This window comes from Brassica napus, chromosome A2 (genome assembly GCF_020379485.1).
Source record: "Brassica napus cultivar Da-Ae chromosome A2, Da-Ae, whole genome shotgun sequence".
Lineage (NCBI taxonomy): Eukaryota > Viridiplantae > Streptophyta > Magnoliopsida > Brassicales > Brassicaceae > Brassica > Brassica napus.
In genome coordinates, this window is record NC_063435.1 from 21,581,906 (window position 1) to 21,605,106 (window position 23,201).

Genomic DNA, 23,201 nt, shown 5'->3' on the forward strand with positions numbered 1-23,201 from the left:
GGGAGGCTAGCAGGCCAGTTCAGGGACGAGGCCAGACCTCCACACCTCGTGTGTATGAGCTATCCAAGGATGTGGATGGGGCTCGGCCTTTCCAAGCGATCAATGGTAACACTCTAGACTACTACTTTTACAATTCCAGTAGAATTGCATGGTATGGAATCTAGGATGGATAGATATACTTTGATGGGTCTTGTGTAGGGACCTTAAGTATTGGTGGTGTGGAAACACACACACTATTTGATACTGGAGCTACACATAGTTTTGTGAGTCCAAGTATGATAGGAAAAGGTTTGTTCCAGTATGGAACATGGGATGGTCCTGAACGAGTGAGTGCGGCCGGAGGGCAAGTTATGAACTCACTCGGTCTGGTTAAGGACATCCCTGTGGTGATCTTGGATAGGCCGATGCCTATAGATCTGATTGTTGTCCCCCTCAAGCATCATGAAGTGATCTTGGGCATGGACTGGTTGGGAAAGTATCGGGCAACTCTAGATTGTCACCGGGGAAGGGTGCAACTTGAGAATGAGTTTGGACCCCCGATCAAGTACCAAGGAATCAAGCCAACCTCTTGTAGTTTGGTGGTTTCAGCAGTCCAAGTAGAACGGATGCTTGGAAATGGTTGTGAGGCCTTTTTGGCTACCATTTACACTGATGAGGTTGTAGGGGCCTGTGACCCAGAGGGTATACCGTTGGTTCGAGAATTTCAGGATGTGTTTGGGGCACTACAGGGCATTCCCCCTGATAGGGCTGACCCATTCATCATTGAATTGGAACCTGGAACGGCCCCGTTATCAAAAAGTCCATATAGAATGGCACCAGCTGAGATGGCAGAGCTGAAGAAGCAACTTGAGGAGTTGCTTGAGAAGGGGTTCATACGCCCTAGTGTATCACCTTGGGGAGCACCAGTCCTATTCGTTAAGAAAAAGGATGGTAGCTTTAGGTTGTGCATTGATTATAGGGGTTTGAACAGGGTGACTGTGAAGAACAAGTACCCTTTACCCAGGATTGATGAGTTGTTGGACCAACTCCGTGGAGCCAAGTGGTTCTCCAAGATTGACTTGGCCTCTGGGTATCATCAGATCCCCATTGCACCAGGTGATGTGAGGAAGACAGCATTCCGAACTAGGTATGGTCACTATGAGTTTGTGGTCATGCCGTTCGGACTGACCAATGCACCTGCTGCATTCATGAAGATGATGAACGGCATCTTCAGGGAATACTTGGACGAGTTTGTGATCATCTTCATTGATGATATACTCGTGTATTCCAAGACAAAGGAGGACCATGAAAGACACCTTAGGGCGGTGTTGGGCCGCCTGAGAGAACAGAAGCTCTTTGCTAAGCTAAGCAAGTGTAGCTTCTGGCAGAAGAGCATTGGATTCCTTGGGCATGTGGTGTCTGATAAAGGAGTCTCAGTGGATCAAGATAAGATCAAATGTATCCAGGAATGGCCACAGCCAAAGAATGCTACGGAAGTGAGGAGCTTCTTAGGGTTGGCTGGTTATTACCGGAAATATGTCAAGGGGTTCTCGAGCATAGCTCAACCTATGACTAAGCTGACAGGCAAGGACGTGAGGTTCACATGGTCTGAGGAGTGTGCGAAAAGTTTTGCAGCACTCAAGAACATGTTGACTAATGCACCTGTCCTGGTGTTGCCTGAGGCTGATCAGCCTTATGTGGTGTATACGGATGCATCCATAACTGGTCTTGGTTGTGTTTTGACACAACATGGGAAGGTGATAGCCTATGCTTCCCGGCAGTTAAGGAAGCATGAGGGTAACTATCCAACCCATGATTTGGAGATGGCTGCAATAGTATTTGCATTAAAGATATGGAGATCATATCTTTAGGGTGCCAGGGTGCAAATACTCACAGACCATAAGAGTTTGAAGTACATATTCACTCAGCCTGAGTTAAACTTAAGGCAGAGGAGATGGATGGAATTTGTTGCAGATTATGATCTGGACATAGCTTATCATCCTGGGAAAGCTAACCTAGTGGCTGATGCCTTGAGCCACAGAAGGGCTGAAGTGTCATCTGAGAGGGAGGCGGATGAACTGGAAGGGATGATCAGGTCCTTGAACCTCAATACCTTGGTTGGTTCAGATGAGCCACTGGGGTTGGAGGCGGTGAACCAGGCCGATCTCCTGACCAGGATCAGGCAAGCTCAGGGCCTGGATGAAAATCTAAAGAAGGTAGCCGCCAATGACAAGACTGAGTACCAGACAACTGACAATGGTACCATCTTGGTCAATGGTAGGGTCAGTGTTCCTAATGATAAGGAACTCAAAGAAGAGATTATGAGACAGGCTCATAAGTCCAAGTTTTCAGTTCATCCTGGACTGAACAAAATGTATAGGGATCTGAAAAGGTACTACCATTGGGTGAGGATGAAATCTGATGTTGCAGAGTGGGTGGCTAAGTGTCCCACTTGTCAACTGGTGAAGGCAGAACATCAGGTTCCCAGTGGTCTACTTCAGAACCTACCCATACCAGAATGGAAATGGGATCACATCACAATGGATTTTGTGACTGGATTTCCCACGACCAGGAATAAGAAAGATGCGGTATGGGTTGTGGTTGATCGGCTGACCAAGTCGGCTCATTTCCTACCCATCAAGAAAGGGGATGGGGTCGACAGGATAGTGCAAGTGTACCTAGACGAGATAGTGAGGTTGCATGGTGTTCCAGCAAGCATTGTCTCGGACAGGGATCCAAGATTTACATCTTATTTCTGGCAGGCTTTCCAAAAGGCCTTGGGAACCAGAGTGAATATGAGCACATATTATCATCCTCAAACGGATGGGCAGTCTGAAAGGACAATCCAAACCTTAGAGGATATGCTAAGGGCATGTGTGTTAGACTGGGGAGAGTCTTGGGAAAAACACTTACCTTTAGTGGAGTTTGCTTATAATAACAGCTTCCATACAAGCATTGGTATGTCGCTATATGAGGCTTTGTATGGTAGGCCGTGCAGGACACCCCTATGCTGGACCCAAGTGGGAGAGCGTAGCATGTTGGGACCTGAGATTGTAGAACAGACCACTAAGAAGATCAGGATGGTCAAAGAGAAGATGAAAGAGACGCAGGACCGCCAAAAGAGCTATGCGGACAAGCGTAGGAAACATCTTGAGTTTGAGGTCAATGACCTGGTGTATCTCAAGATGATTACCTTTAAGGGTAGGACCAGGATTTCTGGACGAAAGAAACTGGACCCTAGGTACTTGGGTCCATTCAGGATCATAGAGAGAGTGGGTGCAGTGGCATACAAGTTGGACTTGCCATCGGCAATGGATGCATACCACAATGTGTTCCATGTATCCCAACTCCGGAAATGCTTGTCTGAACAAGACATTGTCTTGCCTGAGGTTCCTGCTGACCTTGGTAAGGACCTGACTTTGGAAACCTTGCCGGTTCGGATTGTGGATCGGTCAGAGAAATCTATGAGAAAGAAGACAGTTCCCATGATCAAAGTGGTGTGGGATTACAATGGTAAAGACCTCATCACTTGGGAAACATAAGCAAAGATGAAAACAATGTATCCGGAGTGGTACAGACAATTTCTTCCTGATGAAACACTTAACATGGATTCGAGGACGAATCCCAAGTTAGTGGGGGAGACTTGTCATGTCCTCGATCCTAGATAGGATCGGCCGGACGGGCCATGGTGCGGGGAGACGCACCAGTCAGGTCATTAGACCTTGAGACAAGCGTATCATGGCCCTGAATGAAGGTTAAGGGCATCAGTCAGCTGAGACTTAACCAGGATACGATGGAAATAAGGGTAAAGGGGCTGGGTGAGTGTTTAGGCAGCTGGACGAGTGTTGGTTTGAGTTCAATCAGCTCGGTTCAGCTGGTAATCAGTTCACCATGATCTGTTCAGCTCACAGGAGCTGGTGGGCTAGCTCAATCAGCTGGGAACAGCTGGGGGTCAGCTCAATCCAGTGAACGGTGCGTTCTGGTTCGGATCAGTGTGGGCGAGTCCGGGACGGTTACTGGGCGAGCCGATGGTCCGGGTGCAGGACGGTTCGACCAAATGGGTCTTAGGCTTGGGATAGGGAGCGGGCAAGCTCCCAGAGTGTGAGCTGAGGCTCAGTGATCGATTTGCCAAAGGAAGAAAAGGGGAGAAACCGCCAAGGGGCGGTTATGGGACGGTTATGGGATGGTTTTGGGAAGAAAGGAAGGGATTTTGGTAACTGTTCGCCCAGGCGGTTGGGGACAGTTTAAATCGTCTTCTCTCTCTCATTTCTGATCATTCTGGTCGGTTTTTACTCATTCCACACAGAGAGAAACACAGAGAAAATTCAAGAGACAAAGAGAGACAGAAACTTTGGATCGGCCGATTTGATCCAAGAAATTGTTCTTGAGTGTTCCTGGTGTGTTTGGGCGTGTGATCAAGAGGATGGATTTGAGACAGAAAGACAAGGAGAAGGCAAAGGAGAAAGAGAAGGAAGTCGCCCCTGGAGACCGAACTCCTAAGGTGAGAGGTGTGGCCAAGAGTAACCGGACAAGGCCGCGGATGATGGCCGTGTGAGCCTGGCCGGTTTGGATCGATTGGCTACTCCTTACTCTGACTTCTTCTACTCTGTTTCTTCTTATATGTTGTGCTATGGAATGTTTTATGTTGTTACAGGAAAGGATTCATTGATCCTAAGGCCTTGGCCTGATCAAATTCCCATGAAAGTCCCTTGTTCTGGTGTGGGCTGTTCATGGCCGAGATCACTATGATCTGAGCCGATTCTTTTGAATCTGTTTATGGGAATATTTTTCTTCTGAATTATCATGAATTATCATGAATTTTATTTGGTATTTGGATCTCTTTTTAAAGGGGTCAGATTTGACATTTTTGATGATTGTTCTTGACTAGATTGGATCCGACCATGCAATGTGATTTGATTCTTGTTTTGTAATCTAACCTTGTGATTGTGTGGTTGTTTGTGTTGGATCCAGGACCAGAAATGGACCGTGGTAAGGGAAAAGCACCATGAGGACCGCGGCCATGGGAAGATGTGTGGTGATTGGGTTGATTCTGAAAATTGTGTGATTATTGTAGCCTATTGTGCAACTTGTGAACTTATGCGATTCTAGTATGTATTCTATTATTTAGGATGATGAATGATGTATGAACCTTGGTTAATATCTATGAAGTATCTATTTTCATTAGTTGATGCTTGATTGTTTAAGTGTGAATGTTGGAACCTCAAAACTCTGAAAAAGACTTAGAATTATTTAACACTTGAACTTGAATATGAAAGATGGAATTGGTTGCATTGTTTGGTGAGGCCGCGGTCTGGTTGGATTGAGGAATCCAGGATCGGGTCTTACACTCTCCACTAATATGGGAAATCAATTATACCATCTCTATATAAAAATGTTGTAAACTTATTACACTTTATAGTTTTTGTGTCCTATTTGATACATCTAAATAAATCTCCATCACTTAAAACGTTTATAGTTGGTTAAGAAACTTAAAGAGGCAAAAAAAAAAAAAGTAGGAACATAAAAAAAGGGTTTTTACCAAAAAAAAGAAAAGGCATAAAAGAAGGGAGCCGAAAGCAAAAAGAAGAAGAGAAAAAGTGTGATTGAAGTATAAGATGATCTTTGTCACCAATTTCACCCTCTCCTTCCTTAATCCCAAATTTATAGGGCAACCCCAATGATGGATTCTCAAAACACATGTATATGTAATATATATATAAAAAATTCCATTAAATAGCTTTTTTAGTTTATTTTTTACAAAAATAAATCTCAAAAAAGAAAATGACCAAAATAAATTTTATTAAAAGGTAAATATGTATTTATACCCAAGAGTTAACTAATCTGACTTAGAGTAACATTTTCGGTGGAAAAGGTTTTTGGGATTCTTAAGTTTTTTTTTCTTTTCCTTTTTCTGATTTTAAAAAAAAAAAAAAAAAAAAAAAGATAAACCAGTTGCGGGCCGCCACGCTTCAGTGGAGCCCGCAAACAGTCTAACAAACGCAGTGCAAACGTATGTTAATTAAGGACATTTTGGCACAGGCTTTGGGAAAAGATGGTGGGGCTCACGCGTAAGAACTCTACCCCCATCACCGATAATGTTGCCCTTAGAGTTTAGAGTTAAGGGGTGAAGTTTTGGAATAGAGTTTCAAATTTTAAAAAATAAAAAATTAAAATTAAAATTTTCAAAACAAAAAAGTACTATTTTGGTCATTTTATTTTTTAAGTGCTATTTTTGTGACAAAAATTTAAAGATCTATTTGAGAAAATTGACATATATATATTAATATTTAATTATGAATACCTCAAAATTGAAAAAAATAAAAGTATTTAATAAAATTAACAATAATAATAAATTCATGTCAAATTTGAGAGATTCTGCCTATACCTTAAGACAATTTCTTACGTTCAAGTTCATATATTTCATAAGCTATGACACTAGAGGTCTAGGAATAGCTACTTGTTGGAATGGTGTCTTTGATAAGACGCATTTGATGTTTCTTTTTCTACCATCTTAAAGCATTTTTTTTTGCAACTGATTTTATCATAAAGCATATTAAAATACCAATTTGTCTGAATTTGTTAACTGTCTCACTTTTTTTTTTTTGAACAAATTGTTAATTGTCTCACTATGATTAGCAACTTTCGGTAATCTTTAAACCTAAACTAGATATCATATATAATATAGTTGTTCAAATGCATTTCTACAAAAGAGAAATATAATTAGTTAGAGAAAACGAACTTTTAACTTATTTATATGTTTTTCCTTTTTTCATCCTACGAACTGTCACGCACATTATTAGTTTATAGTCTGAATTACATGTTTTGGTACTAGAATAGACCAATTATACTACAAACTTTTATCTATTACATTCGTTAAAAAGAATGATAATCTTACCAGTGTTAAGTGAGTTCGTATATCGATAAGCTATATTCACATTATACACTACGACATACAATTTAACATATAACATGTTTCTACCTCCGGAAACCCTTATCACTAATCCAAAATAAAACTCACATATTCTAGAGTTTAAGTTAAACTACAAAGCTATGTAGTAACTTTTTTTTTTTTTTTTTTTTTTTTTTGAAACAACTATGTAGTAACTTTTTATTTTTTACTTTTTAGATACATTATTTCATTGCCTACACTAGACAGATATTGAACTCACGCGTAAAACTTTACTATTAGTTACAAATTAATCTTGTTGATTAGGTATCCGTGAAGGCCTGAAGGGGTGGTCACTACCAGATCAGTTCTTCGTATCAACAAACCTTTTTGATTATTTTCTTACAACTTGACGCATTATTTGTCATTTTTGGGTTTCTTTGTTGATATATTTTTACTGTTTCGGTAGTGTTCCACTGTTCCCTTGAAACGTTACCATGGGTTAAAGTAAACGTATGTAAATGAGGGGATATTCCCACTCTGTCAAAGTGAAAAGGTACATTGTATAGAATACTAGTAGTATTCCGGCGCTACGCGCCGGGTTCGTTTGTTTTATTTTAAATGAATTTTCAATTTATTTTATAGTCTTAGTAAAGAAAATATGTTCAAAAATACGAACATGAAAATATGTTGAAAGAGAATGATATTCATTTGATAGTGGTTAGCGATTGTAATGTATTACTTTGTTTTGAAGTTGATTAGTCTAAATTAGAATATCATAAATGGTTGTGACTAATCAATTTGATAGTCATATCATAGTTAATTTAATTAGAATTTAAACATAAATTAAAGTTGATGTTTTATTTATAAAATATACTTATATTTAATGGTGAATTTAAGTTTCTGATTTTTTTGACTTCTCGCAAAAAATAAAACTAAAAACAAATCCGAATCAGATCATAACATAACATATCTTACGACATGAGAAAACTGGATGAAGGTAAAAGATAGTGACTTACATCACAATTGTAGGAAGAAGTAACAATATTCTTAAGCTTGCGTTTTTCTAGTCTTAGAGTATCTCCAACCTCACTCCATAATTTACTGCAAAATGAAGTGAAAAATAAAGTAATGAAGAAACAAAAAGTGATTACTCAATTTATGGAGTGATATTTTTTTTTGGTTCATACTACATTTATTTTTGGAGTAAATTATATAGTGGAGATGGAGAAATTTATAGGAGAAATTTTTGTAATAAATTTATAGGAGAGATTTTTTCAATAAAATTTATTTGTTTTAACTTAAATATATATATATTAATGGGAAACAATATCAGTAAGATTTTATTTGACATGGCAGCAAAGAGTTTAAAAAAAAGTGTGCAACTTTTAGTATGTATATTAATATTGTTCGTCTGATGGTAGTTCAGTACGAACTGGAGGTGTGCAAGGAATAAGCGGTGGACACATATTGATTTTCTTAGTTAAAGCCCCTTGATTTCCTTTATAGAGAAGAAGCATAAGTAACTAAAACAGAAAAATGGATTAGGAAAATGCACCAGGAGGCAATTCAATGTCATTTCCTTTAGTATAATATTTAGGATTAGAATATGTAACTTTTAAATGAAAACATGTATAAATGTAATGGATCTAATTAAAAAATATTTTGTTATGTAAATGAAACCCAAAGTTTAGTAAGGCATGGTTTAATAAATAGTTCAAAATTGTTGCATAAATAGTTTTTGATGAGTAGATTTAACATCTCAAATAAAATATTTTTTACACAATTTAACATGCTGAGGACTTAGACTTATTCAATGCATATATTGTGTTTATTGAAAAACCACCCACCGCGTTGAGTTTAATTAAAAATTGATAAAGTTCTAACTTATAGTGCATAAGCAAGCGAAAAGGACGACATAAGAACATAAGGAAATGTAATGGTGATTTGTGTTTTCTAGGTGGATCCAATCCAACCGTGCCTTCTTCTTTCCATTCTTTGGGTCAAAAATCTGATTGTTTGATGCTGAACGCCCTCATCTGGTACAACAGATGAGGAAATTTGATGGTTGACATTTGTATTTTCACCAAGTGCTGCTGCCACACCATCAGTCTGCTCCACATGAGTATTGACACCAACACCCTGCAATCAAACACACAGTGTCATAGAAAACTAAACATAGAAAGCAAACACCAACAACCTGTTCGTTTGTAGTTGTAATTTTTGAAGTTTTTAGAACTGGGTGTATTTTGAAAGAAAATGGATCAGAAACCAGTGGTGTAATGTTAAAATATTGTTTCACGGTGGAAGAGATTAAATAACCTGAAATCATTAGAGTAACAAACCAACGTTTTACAGAGGAAATTGTCAAAATCCTAATCCAAGTATGTACCTTGCTCTTGAGAGCATTAGTTGCAGTGCCATTAAATTTTGAATCCATTGGGAACACACTGTTTAGAAGCAAAATAATAGAATCTGGAACTCTTTGAATGTCTCTGCTGGCATGTCTAACATTAGAATATAGAGAAAGAGCCCGAGATTTTACTTTTCTAGTAAGAAAAAATCAATTGGAATGTAACAGTCTAGGAAAAATCGATTGGAATGTAACAGTTTACCTTGTTTATACTGGTAAGTGCGTATATTGCACCAATTATGCTGCTGGTGCTCTCGAAGTCAATCCCAACACTGTAATGAGAAGCTCCAAATAAGAGCTCAGGAGGTCGATACCACAGAGTTACAACACGAGTAGTAAAATGACGATGTTATGAGGAGTTTCTAAAATTCGCAATCTTGTCCGTTTATGCGAAAATTGTAGTTATTTGTTTAATAGACATGACTTACATGATTAGCGGGACAATGATTGAGCCCTTTAATAGCTGAGTAATGTAGCATTTAACCTGAAAGAGAAGAAGAGAGATGTGATTGATGGTTACCAAGATTCTTTAGAGTAGAAGCAATAAAAACAATACCTGAGGCTCTGAGAACTCAACACAAAGTAATGAAGAGAGTCACAAGCAATCATGTAGATGATAGAGGAGTCGTGGCCTTTCGCAAACTACTTATATGACGGGATTGTTAAATAGCAGAAACGGCTGTATTGCGGATCTGTAAGTATAGTGATGCAGAACATCAATGAAAATTAAAGACAAATATGACGATTGAGTTAAAGACCATAACAAATCATTGCAGACCATAATAAATCATTGCAGACCATGAACATTGTTTACTCACATATACTGAAAAAGGAGGGAGTGGGAGGGAAGGCCATGTCCCTGGAACTCCAAGCTCAACATTTCCTCTGGTTGGTAATGTTACCTATATGTAGAGGCTCACCCTCTTGTTGCTTCCTGAAAACAAATTAATCAGGTAAGAATAGCTTGGAGTTAAATTAAAACAGAATCATAATTACCATGAGACCAGAGAAAAGAGAGAGAGATGGAGCGAGTACATGTGAAGTTTCAGTGCTCGATGCTGAGTCATCCAAATGATCTTTTGATCTGCAGAATGAACCTTTGAACCTACACAGTTTTTAAAAACCTGACGTGAGTGTCTCATCACTCAAGGAATCAGAAGCAATTCCATCATATCAACTCAATAAATCAATGGCCACAGAATCAGAATACACGAAAGAGGTTCTTGTGAATCAAATTCTCTGCATTTTCTCTTGAAGATACAAACAAAGCAATATAGATTATTGTAGCTAGACAGATCAAAGACTATATGGAATCAACTTTGCGACCACTGTTCGTAAGAAAATCTAGCAGCTGCAAATACAACATCGTAAATGATAAGAAATTATTACTTCAAAATCAAATTAGCGAAGAGAAATTAAAAGGAATCATGTTACCTTGGAGTGTAGAAGCTTGCCAAGATTCTTCGATTTTGATAATTTTAGTAAAGAGGAGAAGCTAGGGAACAAAAGTTCGAAACTGAGGGAATCCAAAAAGTTTCAATGAAGTGGAAATCATAGGATTGGTGGGTTTTCAGTGATTGACATAACGCCGGAACGTTACTTCCTCGAGAAGCGGAAGAGAAATCAGCACAAAGAAGAAGGGGATTCTTTGATGGACCAAAAAAACGAAGCCCAATATATTGAGGTCTCCATAGTTTTAATTAATGCTCGTAAAAGAAACCCATAATGAAATCGAAAACATTTTTTTTATCGCTGAAGAAAAGTGGACACCTGGCGCAAAATGCCCCCTTCTCTTTGCTGACGTGGACGCATGAGGAGAGAGGTAAGTCAACTTTATTATATAAGATAACAAAACTTCAGTTACCGTCAACTGAAGTCATTCTTTTGTGTGTTTTTTTTTTGAATGAATGTTAAATTTATTATTCATCAAAAAAGCATTTGTACATGTGTGTCTTTGCTAGGAACAATAGATTCTACTCCTACTCCTTTAACATTTCTATAGCTTCAAACCTACATAACCCCATGAAGAATATTTACAATCTAGTTCCGAACCAGTATTACAAGATAGTTTCTAACCCCTTTACCAAGGCCGGACCGGGTCTGAATAGAAGCCCATCAAGCTTGTGTTTGGGGCCCGACGAAAATATAGGCGTTTTAGGACCAATTATTTTTCATAAAGAACATGTAGCTCTATTGGCTTGGGGCCTAACGAAATTATAGATGGATCCGTGTTCGATTTTCCGCAACCGCATCTTATAATATTATCACTACTTTTTAGAAACAAAGGGTCAAAAATATTTTTTTGCTTGTGGGCCAATATTTCTCAGACCCGGCCCTGCCCTTTACGCCTTTAGACTGCACTAAGCTGAGCTTGTTCCAGATTACTTTGTCCGTGAGTTTGATCAGGACTTGGTGTGGTAAACCCTGCTCACCATGTCTACGTTTATTGCGCTCTCTCCAGACCGCATACATGGTGGCTTGAAACGCATATCTCAGGCCTTGCCATCGTGTCATATCAGAAATCAGAACAACAACTGCAGCCCAATCTGTGGTGTATGAGCTTTGTAGAATCCCTTTAGTAAGGTGATGCCAGACTTGCAGCCCAATCTGTGGTGTACGAGCTTTTGTGCTTTATTTACACTAGGTTGCTCAATTCAAAACTGAATTCAACCAAAAAGGGCCAAAATAGCGATACAAATCAATTAAGTATACAATATATATTTACAATTTCGAATAACTAGTAAATATAGCCAAAACAAACAAGGGCTTATTTGCTGAATAACCTAAATCATAAGTGAAATAAAGTGCATGCTTATGATTTTGACATAATTAAGTAAGTAACAATTATACCTCTTTTGATCCGGTTATAACCTTCTCTCGAACAAGTAGCAGGTGAAAGGAAGAAGGTAATACCACATCACTTAAATTAAATATGGCTAATAATGAGGCCACATCACACACATACAAACCACATAAGCCAAATTAAATAAGGTCACATCATACACATACAAACCACATATGTTTTATTGTTTCAGTAAATATATAGAGGATAATAGAAAAACAATAGTTTGATAAATAATGTAGTCCATTCATTTGTGTAAATATAATGATGTTGTTCTCCATTAAAGAATAAATGTTGACAAATGTGTAGATGATGTAATATGGTAAAGTTACAATATATTACGTACTATTCCTTAAAAAATTGAATATCTCTAACCTAATCTGGATATGTCAACCTACATTCAACATATAAACAGTTTCTCACGTTTTCAAATATCAAATGTACCCAGGTTCATACCACTATACTATATAATGGATATAGTATAGTACGTTTACAGTGTACTGTGAAGTAAACTTTAGTAGTAAGGTTATATGGATGTTTAATTACCATATTATTGGATAGAATAGACTGACACTACGACATGGATGAGTTCATATCACTAATACAAGTAAAGGAGCAACGAGGGTGAGTTATTGAAACCCCCACCCAGATGATAACACTAAACTCTAACCTGGAAATGTCAACCCACATCCGAGATATAAACAGTTTTCCCCGTTTTCAAATAATGACATTATCCAGGTTCATAATACTATACTACACGGTGGATATAGTATAGTACTTTTAGAGTATACGAGGAACTAAACTTAGTTCTCGTTCAATAATTCAGAGGAGTTTAGTAGCAAGGTTATATGAATGTTTTATTATTCAATTATTGAATAGAATAGACTGACACTACGACACTGACGGGTTCATATCACTAAAATCTAAACTCTAATTAGTAAACCCTAACTCAAATATAAATCCTAAACCCAAATATAAACACAAAACCCAAATAGAATGGAACAAAATAAATAACATGGTACATATAAGTGAAACTATAAAATATCGATGATTGCATGAAAGAAGTTAATGATCATCCCAACCATACCTCCTCACCTTCTAAATACTAAACCCTAAATTATAGGCACTAAACCCTAATCCAAATATAACCTAAACCCTAAACCTAAATAAATAGATTAAGCTAAACCCTAATCAAGGAAGTATAAACCCAAATAGAATGTATATAATATGGTTTACTATACCGAAACCTTTACTTAGTAAATCTAAACCCTAGGCAGGAACCTATAAACCCAAATACAATCTATAAATTATTTTCCAATATTAAACACTTGAAAGCACATTTACTTGAAATAAATAGATTAAGCTAAACCCTAATCAAGAAAATATAAACCCAAATAGAATATATATAATATGGTTTACTATACCCAAACATTTACTTAGTAAATCTAAACCCTAAACTCTAATCACTAAACCCTAACTCAAATATAAACCCTAAACCCAAATATAAACACAAAACCCAAATAGAATGGAACAAAATAAATAACATAGTACATATTGGTGAAACTATAAAATATCTATGATTGCATGAAAGAAGTTAATGTTCATCCCAACCATACCCTCTCACCTTCTAAATACTAAACCTTACATTCTAATCACTAAACCCTAATCCAAATATACCCTAAACCTAAATAAATAGATTAAGCTAAACCCTAATCAAGGAAGTATAAACCCAAATAGAATGTATATAATATGGTTTACTATACCCAAACCTTTACTTAGTAAATCTAAACCCTAGGCAGGAACCTATAAACCCAAATACAATATATACATTGTTTTCCAATATTTAACACTTGAAATCACATTTACTTGGTTAGCATATTGCATATCTTATATTCCATATAGTCTAAGTAGTATACTTAACGAATGTTCCAAATAATCAAATTTGTCCAACACTCGAAAAATGAATTTCATATTACAATCAATCACACAAATTGACAAAGAAGAGACCTATCAAATTTAAAAACATGATATATTATTACATTTTTAAGGAGTAGTATAGAAATATGTCTCAAATAGTATGGTAACCGTACATAAGTAGCTATACTTAAAAATATATACTATACTATTCATTTCACGAAATATAGTATAGACGGCGAATTCATCTTCTTCAATTCTTCTTTTTTTAGACAGGCTGATACACATTCATTTCGTTCACCACCATATAGAGATCATCTTCATCTCCTCTCTTTTTCCCGACACGATGATGCTTTAACTGATTCGCCGTCGTTGTTCTTCACCACTAGATCTGTAAAACAAAATCAGAAACAAAAACAGAGTATGTAAACAAAATCAAGATTGTGAGAATCAATTAATTTAAGAAAAAAAGGAGAAAAAAAGAAAAAGATTTTGTGTGTGCTTACCGTCTACGCTTTCATTGCAGTCTGTTCTTCACCACTGGATCTTAAAAACAAAAACAGAAAAGAAAACAAAAAAACAGAGTATGAAAATAAAAGCATGATTGTGAGAATCAATTGATTTTAAAAAAAGAAAAAAAATGAAAGAGTTGTTGTGTGTGCTCACCGTCTTCCTTAGAACAATTGATTATTCTTTTGGTGAAGTATTGAAAGAGAAGAATTATGTGACAGAAGAAAATGTATGATTGTTTTGATAATCTGAAGAAGAAAGAGAAACAGTGGAATGAGATGGTAGAGTACAGACATGGAGGTGGTGGTGATGGATTAGAAGATGTGGCTAAAAGTTTTTTATATATTTTTTAATTATTTTTGTTAGTAGGTTTCACCGGTTGGTTGCAAGGGTAATATAGCAATAATCTATAATGTGTATAGTGTATATTGAAAAAACAGGGTTTTTAGTTAGTGGATGAATTATAATTTGTTTGATTGATGTAGGATGCAATTCCCCAACAAACAACCCATTGCGTCTTGGTCAGAACATTGCCATAATTGACCAATGATAATCGTATCTATCTAGGCATCCATTTTCCGAATGCTATGATTTTATATATTCATACGTTTTCTATATTTCTGCTTATTTATGCCAAGATTATACCACACACAAACATTTTGAATACTTCTTTTTTTAACACATTAGAATACATCTTCAACATTATATATAACTATAAGCAATTTTTACATGTCTAACTTTACGGTTTTATCGACCCTACGATCAGTAAGCCATATGAACATTTTACTTGTATTTGTGAAATTTAATCCGATAAAATAATATATAAATAGCTTATTTATTCTGGAAATATAGTTTTTCTTATAAATTCACCTCAGTAAGAACCGAACCTATACATTAATAGAAACTGAAAATATGTTTTTGGTCAGATTAGAGCAGGCGGGGCTCCACTTGTTTGTTCCGACCCAAATGTAGTTTTCATTGTCACTTTCTTCTTCTTTTTAGTCGTATGACGTAAAAGTGATTATTTACACTTTAAAAGTTGTTTTGTCCTACGCATTGTGACGTGGAGCAGTATTTTTAAAACTCAATATTATTTAAAGATAAAAGTTGGACACATTATAAATAGATAGCATTGGCTGGTTTAAAATGGATAACAAAATTATTCATTTTAAACAAAGAAAAACTAATTTGACGACAATTTTAATCGTATTGCTGAAGTTATAGAGATACGCCTAGAAGAAAAAAAACTTTGATATATCAAGAAGATAATCAAAGTGAAAGACATATAAGCCAATATAAGTATGAACAGAAAAACTGAAAAGCCAATATGAATGAGTTGTTAGTTGCATGTATCTATGTGTGAACAAGTTCATAACCTTTCGAGTCTGTGTGGTTACATTTACTTTGTGTTTTTTTTTCCTGTAGAACACTTCAGACAAGTTATGTCTTAGTCACTTTATCGGTCTTCGGTTTTGTAAAAAACAAAAGCCGAACTATAGTAACTCATTTATGTGTTTCAAAAAAAAAGTAACTCATTTATAATCCCAATTAAAAATTTATTTATTACAAGGAGAGTTTTTGCAACAGGTCTTAATGATTGTGGCCAGCTTGGTGTCTCAGACGTAAATACTCATGCTTTGGTATGTTACATATGTCAAAAAGACTATAGAGGATGCAAGCTTTTGTTTTTTTTTCTTTGCTTCTTTGTTTTTTTACATGTCTTCATCTCAAATAAATTCAATCGGAACTTGTTTCTTGTATATAAACGTTGTAGGAGCCGCTTGAAGTTTCTGGTATTGAAAATGATATACTGCACATCTCAGCTGGTTATAACCACTCTGCTGCTGTCACAGGTAAATATAAGCATAGTGTTCTTCATTACATCGTCATGGAACTGATACATGATCTCCTACATGCCAAACATGATCTTCTGGTGCAGTATTGTATGTTATTTTTACTTAGTCACATTTTTTTTTAAAAACCCTTAAATAAGAGACTTGCATTGGACCACACAAATATTTCCGTCTCTTGACTAAGTTTCTTAAACTCACTTTTCCAATTAAAAATTATTAAAAAAAGATATAAATGAATATTTGGGATAATGATGCTCCATGAGTTTAAAAAAAGATTGAAAAATTTTGTGAGAGAGAAGAAAAGAAAAAAGGTAGCATTTTTAATAAGTTTTTAATAAAACTAAGTCCTTGTCCGCGCTACGCGCAGATAGTATTTTGATTTTTTTTCTTCATATTTTTGTACTATTATGTCAATTGTTTAGTTTTATAAAATGTTATGTTTTAACTGTAAATTTAGAATTAAAAATCTAATTTTTCCTTACTGTTAATTTTTTTAAATCTTACCACAACACATTATACATGAAGAAAATATAGTTGGCCTTTATATTTTTATTTGGTGTAATATTGAAAATTTTGATGGTTTGTTTAAATGGCTTTTTTAAATTATATATTTTAGGATTGATTTTCGTGACTATATTCTATAATTGTCTAAAAAAATTGTTTGTCCCATATAGACATCCACATAAATATGGGCTTCTGATAAATTTGTTCATTGGGATATTTAGTTTCACTTTCAACTTTATTCCTTTTTTTGGCACCCTCATGCTAGCTTGTGGGGCTAGCCAACTTGGTGCAAAAGGGTTTACAAAAGCTGATCAAGATGCGCGTGATCGGACACCTTTTGCTAGGCTATTCGTACGGAATTTTAAAGATCTAGGAATATAAGCAATAGAAAGTTCAGAAAATTCTTTGGATACAGCCTGTATTTCGTCGAGCTCCTTGTCCAACGCAGGCCAATCTTCCTCCTTTTGAATGAGTATAACCAGTTGTTCACAGTCGATTGAAAGACCATCTCTCTGTGTCCAAACTTCAGTATCACTTGCATTGCCCATAGCAAATCTTCAGCTTCCGCTTGAAGTGGTGATTTAGTGTGTGCATATCGGGCCTTGCTCCAAACAGGATTGGAAAATCACCATCCATTAACACAAAGCCAAGTCCAGATATGTCTCTTTCATTTATCCAGGATGTCTAGCAGAAGCGTTTCTTTGCGGAGGAACAGTTGTGTCCGTTACCTCAACTCCCATATCAATCTCCATAATCTCGTCGATACATTGAGCTATCCTCCAACACTCTGCTTCAATTTTATTCGCTAATAGGAAAGACATAATTCCTACGACACTATTAATGATTGTTTTTTATTGTAACACCGATACGGCAAACTTATGTTTTATTTAACAAAACTCTTATTTTAATTTTGTATTAAAAAAATCAATCATATTTTATATTATCCATAATTTTAGTAAATTTGCTTATTTGTCATGTTTTTATTAGGTTTTAGCTAAATCATTGATTTATTATTTATTTTTAGCTAAGTTACTAATTTATTAATTTAAAAATACCCTTAATTAATATTATATATATATATTAAAAATGAATTTTATTTTAGTAATATTAAATTTATATTTTATATTAAAATTCAGTTAGTTTTTCTTATTTGTCATATTTTATTAGGTTTTAGACTTTTAGATAGTTTATTGATTTATTATTAATTTCTAACTGATTCGCTAATGTGTTAATTAAAACAATACCCATAATGAATTTTATATATAATTAAAAACGAATTTTATTTTAATCATATAAAATTTATATGTTATATTAATATTAAATAATTGATTCTAAAATAATATAATAAAATTATCAAAAAATTTTAAAATAAGATAATTATTATAAAAGTTAAAAAGATACAAAAAATTATAATTAAATATTATTCAAGAAAAAACATTTATATAAAGATATTTTCTAAATAATTTCTAACATATGAGTGTTTTAAAAAATTTAACACTGGATGTTTAGAACACGGGATTATGCTTATGAGAGAGTGGTTCGGGAATGGGCTTCGAGATGGGTCGAATGGGCTCTGAAAATAGCTTTTTTTTTAACTCAAGCCCAGTCCGGATGACATGGCATCTTGGTTGATTCACAATATTTTGCCCATGTGGCAGGGCTTAGAAAGGAGGGATTTAGTCCCTTTTATATAGTAGGATTCTTATATATATTTTGTTGCTATCTGAAAAAAATATTTTTATTGTAAAAGTTAAAAAGATACAAAAATTATAATTAAATATTATTCAAGAAAAAAACATTTATATAAAGATATTTTCTAAACAATTTCTAACATATGAGTGTTTTAAAAAATTTAACACTGGATATTTAGAACACGGGATTATGCTTATGAGAGAGTGGTTCGGGAATGAGCTTTGAGATGGGTCGAATGGGCTCTGAAAATAGCTTTTTTTTTAACTCAAGCCCAGTCCGGATGACATGGCATCTTGGTTGGTTCACAATATTTTGCCCATGTGGCAGGGCTTAGAAATGAGGGATTTAGTCCCTTTTATATAGTAGGATTCAGACTGCTACCAACTCTGTTCTATAAATATTCAGCACTTCATGACCATTCAACACTCTACCAACCTTCTAATATCTCAATCACTCTCTTAATCATTCACAAATCACTTTTGAAGTTTTCACACCATCATTCATTTCTTTCGAAAGTCGAAACTCCTATCTTAATTTGAAGTCTTTGGAGGATTTTTGGTTAATTGTTTCTGTCATAAAATAGTCTCTTCCCTTTTTTTGTTCAGACAATGTTCTTGTCACACATAGAATGCAATCGACTTGATTTGCAATTTTTTCTTAACAACAAAACGTGCGTCGAGAAAAGTTTTTATTTCTGGATTTTCCAAATACCAACCGTTGTAACTTCGTTATCGTGTCTTAAAACATAATCTGAATTCTAAATACTCTTCTTGTGGGTCAAGATTTCGCAGTTTCTTGTGTATCAAGTCACTTAATGTCAGAGATATTGCAAATGGGAAGTTCATGTTTACCCCCAGGCTTCCGGTTTCATCCTACAGATGAAGAACTCATCGACTATTACCTAAAAAGAAAAGTCGAAGGTCTTGAGATCGAGCTTGAAGTCATTCCCGTTATTGATCTTTATAAATTTGATCCTTGGGAGTTACCAGGTATTAATTGCCTTCAATTCAACATTATTCTCAACCTTTTTATTACTTTTCGAATTTTTAAACAAAAAAATGATAGTATTTTGTAACATTTAGACAAGTCTTTTCTTCCGAATCGGGACATGGAATGGTTCTTCTTCTGTTCAAGGGACAAAAAATATCCTAATGGTTTTCGTACAAACCGAGGAACAAAGGCCGGTTATTGGAAAGCAACCGGAAAAGACCGGAAAATTACTAGTCGTTCATCTTCTACAGTCGGCTATAGAAAAACCCTAGTTTTCTACAAAGGTCGTGCCCTGTTAGGCGATAGAACCACTTGGCTCATGCATGAATATCGACTATGCGATGATGAGAGTTCATCACAAGGTTCACAAACTTACAAGGTAAGAACTTTACATATTCATCACATTCTATAATGCTTTATTTGTTTCTAAGTGTGATAAATTACAGGGAGCTTATGTGTTATGCCGTGTGTCTAAGAAGAATGAGATCAAGACTAATTCGAAAATCCGAAGAAACCTAAGTGAACAAACACTTGGATCAGGAGAAAGTTCTGGATATTCTAGTCGAGTGACTTCACCTAGTCGGGATGGAACGATGCCGTTTCACTCATTTGTCAATCCGGTTTCTACTGAAATAGACTCTTCCAACATTTGGATTTCACCTGATTTCATTCTTGATTCTTCAAAAGTATGTATTATACAATTCTAGTTTGACCAATAACTAAACCGGAACAAGGTATTGTTTATCTAATACTTGTTTGATTATGTTCTTGTAGGACTATCCTCAAATTCAAAATTTTGCATCTGAGTACTTTCAAGACTTTGATTTTCCGGTTATCGGTCAAGAAGTAAATTTTCCAGCGAGTATATTGCATACCGATGTAGATCAGAACATGGATGAATCTATGCAAACCGGTTATTGGACAAATTGTGGATACGATCAAACCGGTTTATTCGGTTACTCAGAGCTCTCCTAATCGGAGTCTCGTTTGAAGTCTCTTCTAAGACTAAACGGCTTTTATGGTTCGAGTCATCCCACTTGTAGCATTGGTCTATAGGATTTGTTTTATTAATGTATCCGGCGCTACTAGTGGTATAACTGATAGTTGCACCAAAATAAATATAGTTCAACTCAAAACATAAATAAGGTTGATGATCCAAAAGATATAAATTTAAATGCATGTGTTTGTTTTGTGATTTTCTTGTTCGAAGGAAGATAGTAAATCCGTTCATCCTCTTAAAATAGCAACAACCCTCGCATGCTTTGAATGTCGATGTGGCAATTTGTTAGGAGCTTCGTTGTAGACGTATTGGTTACATACGCTGTCTTCAAAATGATTCTAATCCAGTAATTGAATTATTAATCATGGTCCAACATTGATTGGACCGGAATTGACTATTTTTTCAGGATAAGTTATCCAACTATTATTTTCCCTCTAAATTGCTTATGCACAATATTAAAATACCATAAGAAATATGTGTTGTTGTCATAGTTTTCATCTGTAGATTGGCGAAGATGGTTGAGTTCTTTGCGGTGGTTGAGTATAATTTAAAATATTAATTTTTGAATTAAATTAATTTTTATTTATACATATTTAAAAGATAAAATTAAAAACTAAATTTTATGATAACTTAAAAGAAGAACGAATTGAAATAATGATAATGTTTTTTTTGCTTTACTCGATAAATATATATACACATTTTTATATTATATCTTATAAGTTTTAATCTTTTTTGAAAGAAATATAGTGATGATAATTTTGTTACTATAATACATTTGTAGTTACTATACTGATAAACTTAATCACTATTAAGAGTAATAATAATTTTAACCAGTTTAACTTTTAATGTGAGATCCATGAGAAGAAAAAAATTTCATAAATATATTTTTGTAATAACTAAAAAAAACATTAAAAGATAAAATTTAGATAATGATAATATTTACTACGTATATTCGATAAATATATACACATATTTATCTTATTATTTAACAAATGTTACTTCATTTATTAGATAAATATATACACAGACTTATTTTATCATTTAATATTTTTTAACCTTGTAGGAAAGAAAATAAGTAAAAATAATTTTATCAGTATAATATAATTGTGGTTAATTTTATTATGTTAAACCTAATTATTATAATAGATTTATGTATATATATTATAATCATAAGAATATAATTCATGATCAAAACCCAAAATTTGTTGGTTTTTTAACATCCAAATATATAGATGGAATGTGAGGCAAAGGGAAGATGAATACATACTTAAATAAATTGTGACTATAATCTAAATGGTCTTCTATCTTTCATATTTGGTTTCGTGTAAAACTAATTTGTTTATCACAATTGATTCAAACGTTGTGTTCGCCTTCAAAATCACTGATTTGCCATTTTTAACTGACAATGGATTTCTTATTTACGGTTTTAAAGAATCTAAAGAGGGTCTTAAAATATATATGAGTTCATGTTGCTTAGTTTGATGACCGATGCCCTTTTTAGACCAACCCTTAGCATCAACAGTATTTTTGGCAGCTTGATGTTAGGAGTTTTCAAGGCTCCTAAGACAAATGTTGTAGTATAAAAGATTGTCGAACCAGTTCTGAGGGATATCAAAGCACTGAGAATGCAAGTACTCACTTAATCTAAGTGCAACCAATGATTTAGATGGGTTTTAAACTACTACTAAACTAGAATGCAATAACAGAATGATACTTTCTTAACTAAGGGAAAAGAGAACTCATGGGCATAGGGATTAGACCTTGGGTGATCAAGTATCGAATTAAGGATGGCAAATGATCAATCAAACTATCAACCTTAAGCCTAGACACAATTCTAAGCAAGCTCTATGTCTAGATGAATGCTCATTTGCTAACATATCTCAAACATCAAATGTCTTTGGTTGAATAATATGAAAGCAATCATTAATAACAAGTCTATTAGCTATCTTAGCATCTTTAACAACAAATGTCTTTGGCAAAGTATACTAAAAGCCTAGGAGAGTTGTCTCGGGCATTTCATCGAACACCTTTCGGGTGAGAAATGCCTAAGGATCAACTTTTGAGTGGCCAACTCAGAAGATGCATTATGATTACTCTACTAGCAAGGAAATATGAATGATCTACACTAAAACATCCTAGCTCTAACCTAATCACCCTTAATCTCCCTAACCCATGAATTCAAAAGATGATTACTCACTAATCTCCATGATTCCTCTTAAACCCATATTGGATTTTAGATTAACCATGTAGAGAAATAGATAAGAAATCAACAAGAACACAAGATGAAAGCAATGAAATCTGAATCAAAAGAGGTTTTTTACTAGTTCTTCCCTAGAAAAGAGATTATTCTTGCCTCCCTTCGCTTACAAAGTACTTAACTTAGGTTTAGAAAGTGTAAAACATCAAAACAAATGACCAAAAGGTCCCTGAAAAATCATAAGTTTCGTCCAAGCAAAACACGCGGAGGGACTTCGTGGTGTAGCTCCGAGACGTAGCTCTGGGTTGGGAGCTACCTTATGGTGTCGCTCTGGAAGGTCCCTCCAGGCCTATGTTTTGGCCTCCAAAGTGATGAAAAGGCGAGTGACGTAGGGGTGTAGCTCTGGAAGGTCGCTCTGGGT

At 35.0% G+C, this 23,201-nt stretch overlaps 1 protein-coding gene and 1 long non-coding RNA gene across 7 annotated transcripts; one reads left to right on the forward strand and one right to left on the reverse strand.

Moving 5' to 3' along the window:
* Window positions 1-8,576: 8,576 nt before the first annotated feature.
* On the reverse strand, window positions 8,577-11,156 carry LOC106367553. 6 transcript variants are annotated; one of them, XR_007324793.1, is made up of 9 exons: window positions 10,713-11,156; window positions 10,489-10,629; window positions 10,314-10,383; window positions 10,097-10,212; window positions 9,835-9,970; window positions 9,707-9,762; window positions 9,481-9,550; window positions 9,258-9,372; window positions 8,577-9,007 (listed from the first exon to the last, which is right to left on the reverse strand). It is a non-coding gene; the product is annotated as an uncharacterized LOC106367553 (long non-coding RNA). The 6 variants fall into 6 exon arrangements; XR_007324791.1 differs by having other exon boundaries at window positions 10,314-10,629; window positions 10,713-11,155; XR_007324794.1 differs by lacking the exon at window positions 10,489-10,629 and having other exon boundaries at window positions 9,258-9,360; window positions 10,713-11,143.
* A 7,100-nt stretch (window positions 11,157-18,256) lies between these two features.
* Window positions 18,257-22,157, forward strand: LOC106363363 (NAC domain-containing protein 96). Its single transcript, XM_048760293.1, is given in 3 exon segments — window positions 18,257-19,962; window positions 20,030-20,269; window positions 20,358-22,157. Coding segments are annotated over 3 exon segments (996 nt in total). The 5' UTR covers window positions 18,257-19,407; the 3' UTR covers window positions 20,559-22,157.
* The last annotated feature ends 1,044 nt before the right edge of the window (window positions 22,158-23,201 follow it).